The sequence below is a fragment of the Schistocerca piceifrons genome, chromosome 1 (assembly GCF_021461385.2).
Source record: "Schistocerca piceifrons isolate TAMUIC-IGC-003096 chromosome 1, iqSchPice1.1, whole genome shotgun sequence".
In the NCBI taxonomy this organism is placed as follows: domain Eukaryota; kingdom Metazoa; phylum Arthropoda; class Insecta; order Orthoptera; family Acrididae; genus Schistocerca; species Schistocerca piceifrons.
In genome coordinates this window covers 567,285,023-567,294,381 of record NC_060138.1, presented here as the reverse complement: position 1 = coordinate 567,294,381, position 9,359 = coordinate 567,285,023, and the positions used below count along the sequence as shown (strand labels likewise).

At 44.3% G+C, this 9,359-nt stretch overlaps 1 protein-coding gene across 1 annotated transcript; it reads right to left on the bottom strand.

Moving 5' to 3' along the window:
- Nucleotides 1-1,464: 1,464 nt before the first annotated feature.
- LOC124750984 lies at nucleotides 1,465-6,945 on the bottom strand. Its single transcript, XM_047248986.1, has 3 exons — nucleotides 6,904-6,945; nucleotides 6,648-6,797; nucleotides 1,465-1,938 (listed from the first exon to the last, which is right to left on the bottom strand). Exons 1-3 carry the CDS (start codon nucleotides 6,943-6,945, stop codon nucleotides 1,465-1,467), a joined length of 666 nt encoding a protein of 221 aa, XP_047104942.1.
- Between the last annotated feature and the right edge of the window lie 2,414 nt (nucleotides 6,946-9,359).

The following is a 9,359-nucleotide window of genomic DNA, read 5'->3' as shown; positions in this document are numbered from 1 at the left end:
GTCAACACTGTGGAATGTTTTGTCGGCCTATAATGTGCCAGCATTCCCGGTCTCTGGTCGTGCTGTATGGTAAAGTACCAGCTCGTCAATGTGTACGACGCTCGTCTACCGACTGATTCCACTCACTAATCACTGTCACAGTGGAGTGCCTTGTAGGAGTCGCAGTTCACGGTACGAAAAATCTGTTTCCTGGACATCAATCGATCCGCCCCTTTGCTGACGTCGACGAGGCCTACTGGCACTTGTTTGCACGTTTCCATTTAATTTGATGGCTGTGCACCTACTGAGCTTAGGGTAAAGGCGCTCATACACATGCTGATTGCTCTGGTAAATCGCCAGCTGAATGGGTCAGCCCTGACCCGCTCGCCGGTGTGCGGGCAATGCGCTCGTGGTCTGGTCTGTGGTTTGGATGGAATGGTTCCACCAGTGGGCCCTACCTTCTTTCCCCACTGCCTGCCAGCCTCCACTCCGTCATAACAGGTAGGTCTGGTCAGAGAAGCGCTAGCCACTGCCCACCCACAGTCGCACGGATCGCGAATGTGGTTGATGAGCAGGTTGGCGAACCAGTCAGGCTTTTCCGGTGCCATAAGAGAGGCCGATGCTGGGCCAATGTGCGCCCCATCTCTTTTCAATCTCAATCATTTATTTCGGTTTCACTGGTCTACACACCTTCGATTTTGGAGTGATTCGGCCCATTCCTTCTGGGTGCTGCAATTTTCAGAAACAGTAGGGTATATATGACAAAATGCATAACGGACGTCTAACACGCACTGTCCATCCAAAGAGTTCCAAGACTGACAAGCGACGTCAGTAAACTACGGTGGCAGCTTGAATAACAACTCTAAGCAACACAGGTGCATTACACAAGTCAGCTGTCAGCAGACAGCGTAAGTAGTGGACGAGCTGCCTTAGTTTCCCAATGTTGTCTACAATGATAATGAAGCAACATCTCTGAATCAAGAGAAAAGTGAGTGAAAAAGTTGTCCCACACACCTTGACTCCCAAACAAGAACAAAGGCTGAGGACGTCCACCGACACTTGATAGAAATGCAAAACGCGGAACATTCTTATCTGGAAAAAATCGTCAAGGGTGACGAGACTTTGTGTTATCAGTACGAAGCAACCGCCAAACATCAGATGGCGGAAATTCTAATGAGGGGTCAACATAAGCGACATTCGAGTCAGAGTTGAACAGTATCCCAAAGAAAGATTTTTATGACGGTTTCACATGGTCGTATAAACGTTCTCAGCGTTATACCCGAATGCGGTGAGACTATCTCGAACAGGTGAAGCATTAAAACGACCATTTTCAGCTGTCGGTTTTTTTTATGAATCCAGTCTCGAAACTTTTTGGATTCATGGAGGGTACAATGAAACTAGTAAATACACGTGCGCACACCAGCCGGAATTCATGGTGACAGTACTTTAATGAAAAAGTATTATGCTTCCAGCAGCGAAAAATACTTACTTTATAATGGCCTGATGATGACGTACGTTTACGACGAATTGCATGTATAGCAGCTTTCCTGGACTATCGTTATGCTCAGTGAGTGGAGCAGCAGTTTGTTTAATTGATTGAATAGCTGCTTCTTCTCTTTTCTGTCCAGGCACGTCAGTAGGAAAGCTCGCCTTTCTCTCGGTAGACGCGCCCGTTCTCCCGAGCACTGCAAGGTTGTCGTTGAGAACCTGCAACTCGGCCGTCACCAGCAGCGTCAGCTTGTAGAAGGAGGTGTCCAGCAGCAGGGAGAGCTGCTGCGACATGGTGCCGCACAGCGCCTGCACCACGAAGACTATCTCGAAGGCCGGCGACTGCTCGGGTAGCCAGATGGGCATCGGCGGCCGGCGGTCGCCCTCCTCTGAGTCAGGAAAGTCATCAGTCGTTTTGTGGTGCAGCAGCGGGGCGCTGACCCACAAACAAACCAGTGCCACCACGAATGTCTGAAAACGAAAATTCACGCTCTTGGCGTTATTCTTTCTTTATTACGTATATTATCTTTCTTTTTTCAACTTCCGTTCGGTCGCGCAATGGAAACCACCGTGAAAAGCAAAAATGTTTCATTTGCAACATTTAGCTACAGCCTCCCTGTACACAGTTGCAGCTCAACTTAGACATTTGTCGTAATGTGGTATCAACAATCTAATACCCTCTCCATAGAAGGCAGCAGCCTGTGATTTCCGTCGATTCCCTATGCTGGTCTGAAGCTCGTTGTCTGTGCCAAAATGCTGTTTTCATAGCCAGCCGTTCATATGAGCGAACAGACGAAAATCAGAGGGAGCCGAGTCCGGGCTGTATGATGTGTGATCAATCACTTCCCATCCAAAAAGCTGCAGGAACATCTTCGTTGTCTCTGCAGTATGCTGCCGAGAATATTCGTGAAAAAGGAAACACATGACAGTTATGTCATGTCGGCTGCATGAAATCAGGCTAAAATTCTCAGCAGGGCTTCATACTTGGAGGGGATACTCTATTTTCTAGGCATCTTTATGTGCCCACTGTGGTCTCAGAACTGAAAATTGCGACGTGATGCGACAGACGAGCATTCCGAGACTCACATAATCTGCGCAAAGCTTATCCCGATTCTTACTGTGGTTTTAATTTCGCGATCCATCGAAGGTTGAAAAAAAATTGTAGCCCAGGTATGTTCTTTTTTCAAGGAGATACAAAGTATTCTAAATAAGTAGAGGTATTAAACTTCGAAGTGTATCTGTCAGGTATTCGACAGCTATAAAACCAGTTTATCACATTCACTACAGTAAAAGGCAGACAGGAACAGCAATGTGGTCACTTTCCTGCCGTTAATTCGAATTCCTTACACTAGTTTTCATCTTTTGATGACTTTACTAGACGATGAAGGACAGCAGCATCTACAAACAATCCAAGAGCGATGCTCAGATTTTCTCCTAAATCACCTATACGGATTAGGTACAGCAGAGGGCATGTGAGACTTTGTCGGGGGACGCTGGACGTCACTTCTGTTTTAGTTGACGACTTTCCGTCAGTTACTACGTGCTCTGACCTTTCTGACAGGAAATCACGAATCCATTCGCACAACTGAAATGATACTCGACAGGAACGCAGTTTGATTAGAAGCCCCTTGTGAGAAACAGTGTCAAAAGCAAATCTAGAAATACAGAATCAGTCTGAGATCCCCTATCGATAGCACTCATTACATCGTGTAAACAAAGAACTAGTTGTGTTCCACAAGAACGATATTTTCTGAATCCCTGCTGACTATATCTCAGAATATTCATGACGTACCGTGGTGCCATTAGAGTTCCCACAGCCACTTCCAGCCATACCATGAAGTCATACCTTTACTTATCCCCAGACGGCAGGCAAAGATATGAAGGGGTTAAAATACGGCAATCTTTCTTGTGGCATTCAAACTTGGTCTACCAGAACCTTGACAAATACTGTTCCTACCCTCACATTCACTTGCACTCCAATATTGGGTCACTGTCACATCCGAATGACCCATAAAAACTTGATATTGCACGATTCGTCCAGCCGACCCTAAGGGCACGCACAATGAGACCCTTTCAAACGTGTTAGGTACTGATAACATCGTCTCGTACAAGTACGCAGCATTTTCGTGTCCTTTTCAGTGACCATTCAACATCCGATGCTGCTCACGCCCCTTATATATCGTACTAGACCTTGTAAAAACACTAAAACTGGATAACAATAATGTACTCTGGTGGGTGTTCTGCCCGTCAAAAGAATGTCAACTTTATTCATTTACATAGCAACCGATGATGTGTACAGTAAGAAGTTATATCGACACACAATTTCTGGGCGATTCTCTTTTTTTGTCAGACAGTGTATTTGGAAATTGCTCTATTAAAATGTTATAAAGTGTTCCATTTTAGCTGGAGAAACATATTTTTCTCTATCTAGGAGACTGTTGTCCACAATACCGAATACAGTGGCGAATCACGACTGGTTGCAATGAATAATATTAATCTAGGAAAGCAATGTATCTATCAAACTTAAAGCATTAATTATTAAACAAATTATTTCTTTAAGTGTCAATTTATGTCTTACATGTATGCAAGGAAAAAATCGCACATTGGAATATCTCACAAAAATAACTGCGATGATGGAGTAATATACACGGCAAGTAGAAGAAGAACAAGCCATTGCAGATGTACAAGAAAAGTATACAAATTATTTCAAATACAGATTATGTAAAAATTTGGACACGATTGAGGAATATATCGACATTTATTGTATGTACCAAAGGAAAGTAGCTATACGTTAGAGTACTCAGTTTTAGACTCTGCAAGCTACCTTTCTGTTACTAGATGTACAAGTCGAGACCATAACACTTAAATACAATGCAACCGCCTTATTTAAGGACATGCATTTTTCGTGTATTCTCGAATCCATTGATGTATTGAGTACTCTAACGTATAGCTACTTCCCTTTCGTACGTACAATAAATGTCGATATATTCCCCAATCGTGTCCAGATATTATTCTATCGAACTCTACCTTGAACCGCATCCGAACGGGCCATCGACGATGTGCAGACACTCTCCACAAGTGGGGAAACTGTTCATTACCATCCAGTGACTGTGGTACGGAGCGACGGACAGTTGCTCACGTTGTATCGACATGTTCCGCACGTGCCTACAAGGGTCGTTTCGAAGATTCCTTCACAGTGATGAGTGATGTTGTAAAATACGTAAAAGACCTTGATATCGATCATAGCTGTTGTACTTTGTGCTATTTTATGCTGGAGAGTTGCGCTTAAATGTTGACGTCTAGTAGTTTTGTAATCTTTGCATATGTATTGTCATACGATAAATATTAAATTATGCAAACGTGACTTAGACGCACTGATTGTGGATGAATCAAGTCAATGGAAACATGCGATGAACTACAAAGTGAGTCCCGGAAATGTTGGGACAAACCTCCAGGTAAAATGTGGCACATCATAATGAATACGAACTGCATAGCAGTTGGTTCAAATGGCTCTGAGCACTATGGGACGTAACATCTGAGGTCATCAGTCACCCAGAACTTAGAACTACTTAAACCTAACTAACCTAAGGACATCACATACACCCATGCTCGAGGCAGGATTCGAACCTGCGACCGTAGCGGTCGCGCGGGTCTAGACTGAAGCGCCCAGAACCCCTCGGCCACAACGGCCGGCTGCATAGCAATCCATGACTGCAAACGTCAGAGGTAAGTGGGAGCAGAGATCGACGATCGGAAAGGAAACAAGACTGTGAGTCATTTGAAACATGTATTGTGGATGAGTACAACTCTAATGTTACAACAGATGCTTGAATTGCATCAGACGCCGCACATGCCTAACACCGACGGCTTGGCGCACTCGAACAACCAGCAGCTTCTTTGATTGTAGCAGCTGCACAGATTATTCTTTTGACGAGGTCTATTTCGATTCCACAGGACGGAGATACACGAGAGATTTAATTGCCCACCACAGAAAGAAACAAAGGTTCGATAAATCTGGTGAGCAGGGGCCAGGAACCGGCCTATCACGCCCAAACGATCGTCGAGGGAATGACTTGTCGCCTATGATCAGCCACTCCAAAACAAGCCGGCGCCCCGCCATGTTGGAACCACAGGTGCCCCTCGTATTTGCTGGAACATTTTTAAGCAAGTCCGTCCAGCTCTCTCACGTACAGTGCACGTATCGGAGTGCGAAGACTTTAGCAGCTATGGGCTGCTATGCACTCGTCAATCTTTATGGTTTACCTTACCTCCCTTACAAGTCTGTCGCAACATTTCTGGGACATCCTGTATATCGCGGAGTTTTTCTTACAACCTCGACCTGCCATTCCTGTTCAAACGGGCGAGTCAGGAAGAATATTTCATCTTTCCTCATGCAGTTGCTCAGCTGACCAGATTATGCCATGTTGTACAAAATGGCCTTTTTGTAAGAGAGTGCATGTGTAAGGACTTGGCTGTGCGCAGACAAGTAAAGCATAGGCCTGGCGGACAATTCATTCACAGACATAACGCAGCTGCCATCATCACTGGACGAGAACAACTTCATATTGTCACACATCTGGTTTATTTTCTGAATTTTCGCAACAATCCTTACAATGGAAGTTCTCTGATTGGTTTATCTCTACAAAAGAAAATGGGAAATAAGGGGAGAAGCGTACCTTATAAGGAGCTTTTGAATGTCATGTTAATAGCGCCATGCGTTTGCTCCTGCATGCGGGCAACCTGACTGTCAGAAATCAAATTTGATCCAAAACGCATGTTTCTCTCTTCTCATTATCGAAAAGTCGTAAGATCTCCTCCTTTCTAGTAGATCACACAGTGACTATTTAGGGCATACATCACTCCTGCCAATCAGTCATCTCCTAGCGATGGAGACGGTGTAGAACTTCGAAAGCTCTAATTTCTACTTACATGTGATGCGACCTGAACAAGAGAATTTTACACAGATAAAATCGTGTTTCGTGCATTCGACGACTTCGGTTATGAACTGATCATTTACACTCTGTCAGTATGTAATCACAGTTGCAGCTTATTTACTAGGCTGTTGAAAATGTGCACCTAGAATGACTATATAATGGGATCCAATGGGTAATACGAAATTAAGTGGTTGGCTCTAAATAATCTTTACTGGTATCATAGGTCAGCGTCATTGTTTTCCAAACCTGTAAGATGCGGTAGATAGTGGTGGCGCGGCGTTGATAGAAGTCGCGGACGCGATGATTGGCCTGTGTTCTCCCGTAGGTCTTCCTGGTGTCCGCCAATTGCTTCACAAGTTCTTGGATAGTTCTCCTCTGCAGAATGAAGAAGGCAACCTGCGGCAACGCAGAGATATACACTTTTAACAAACGATATTCTGGTAGATTCTCATCATGTCACTGACATCGGTAGTAGGACTTACTATGGCTCAATATGACATACCCAAGGAGCAATGTGACACTTTATTCGAGAATGCAATGCCATTACAGAACCGTCCTCACACAAGTTAAATAAAAAAGTATGAAAGATGTTCCTCTCCTTTTTTATGTCATTACAGTTGTTTTTTGCAAGTGAGGAATAGCTACTGGAGTTGTTGCACTGCCCGAAAAGTGATATCAAAGGATACAGCTCACACTGAGCCGAAATCTGCAAGGATGGAGGCGACATAAGGGACAGTTACAGCTCTTTACTAATAAATGGACAGCAAAATTGCGTAACAAGAGGATAACCAGTCAAAAATGAACATAATTTTTGGCAATTATGGCTAATATATATAAAAACGTCTTGCCTGTAAAATCCTCTTCCCATTACAGAAACAGAATTTCGTCAAGATTCTGCGAACTCACAGTGCCTTCCCGACGTTTTAACTGCGAAATCAATGAGACATTGGTCGCTTTCTGTCTGTTGCTGCTAAATTGACTGGAGTCCACAGTGAAATACTACTGACGGCTGCAGGCTATTAATTGGGTAAATGAGCCTACTTATAAACATATGATCGGCGGTATTTCGGGCAAAAGATAGTCTGGCGTTATTCTGTTTTGGAATGTATTGTCAGAAAGTCGTCTACTGTAGAATACTCGTTAGATTCCCTCAAATACTGTCCGTATGCGATGCAGGCGCTCAGCAAAAACCCCGTCAAGAGCTATGATTTCTAATGATAAGTTGATTCACAATCCACAGCCACTGTGATCTTGAGTTAGCATTGCTGTCTCAAAAACGGAAAGTCAAACCAAGTCCCACACAGACCTGTGTGACAGTTTTAAATGCGGTATTGCTGTGTGTACCGTATATAGCACATGGAGACGGGTAATGGCAACCTACCAGAACTCTGATTTGAAGTAGCTACTGGAAAGTCTGTGCATCAGCTTTAGGCACTGCTAGCGGTCAACATCTGACTGCTCTACGGTGAAATTTTGGAAAGGAAGTTCTGAGGAAACAATACTGAAGTCAAGTAATTAGATATTTACTGTCACCCATTAAATACAGCTGCACAAGAAGTATGCAGGGGGTGCAGAAGTCGACACAGACAAGAAAAAAAGCCGTCAGTTTTTTGGGCTATGAACACGACTTCCGCGGAGGTGGCACAGGCGCCCAATCAAGTTCCACACATTTAGGAGTGGAGCACAGAGCAACATGACGTGCATAGTTCTGCTTCACGTTCTTCAAAGAGGGAGGATGCCTTGTCTTTCTTGAATATCAACAACTGTCATCTGTGTGTTGCTTGAGCAGGTGGAGAGCTGACTGTTGTTATTTCTCCTTGGATGAAGTGAAGAGGCCTCTAGTGTGCCTTTGTTTGTAGACCAAGAGTCTAGTGAAAGTGCTGTACTATGAATTTACACAAGTGAAAACTAGCAACCCTACACTCACGGCTTGCCTAATGGATCCGTGTCACCGGAAATCTCGTCGGGACCAATAAAGACTGCTGGCTTGGCATGGCAACTGACTACAGGAGCACCAGTCTGGATGGCAGGTCATACTGTTCCCGGGATGCAATAAACTCTGTCAGATCAGAACCGAGAGTATCTACGTTTCCGCTGTATGTATGCGCTCTTCTAATTTCGGCTCTCGGTTTCCCTTGTTACCGCGGGCGGGTGTTGTGGTCAGGCGTAACTATAACACAAGAAATGATTCGAAATCGCGAATATGATCAGATCCCATCTGCACAATGTATAGGTAACAACGAAAATTTGAGCCAGACCGGGACTCGAACCTGGATTTTCTGCTTCACGTAGGAACTGACGGCTAAACCCAAACTTCCATACGTCGTCTTTCCTGCGTCAAATTGTGTAATTTCCATACAGGAAAGGACATTTTTACTGAAAGTCGCTGCCTGGTATCGGCGGATAAATACGATATTGCAGTGCCTGTGTTGTTAAGAAGAGCGATGCATTAATCCGTCGTTTCTATCGACGACCTAGTCATGGCAAAATCAACTATTTTGAAAGTTTCGGACTAAATAAAACAACATATTCAGGTGCTTCGCAAATTAAACCACGAAGATTACGCAGCTCACCAAACTGCTTTTTTATGATTTGATAGAGGCTTCACACAACGAGCCCCTCTCGGATCACATTTTGTTCACCGATGAGGCCAATCTGCGTAAACTGCCACATACGGGCTAACAAGCCACGTCTCGCCATCACTGAATGGCAAAGAGACACCAAATGTTTGTGTGTGGCTCAGACTGGTAATTATCGGTCCTTCAGTTTTGCAGAACACACAGATACAGCGAGCATTTGCCTTTAAATGCGGGAGAAATTCATGTAAAAACAGCTCCAGCAAGAAGTCATTTTCGACACTGTTGTGCTCAAACAGTTTCGAGCACCCTTCATAACAAGGGACTGCATAGATCGAAGCAGATAGGTCGGCAGAGGTTCGGCAAGACTACGGTCATTTGA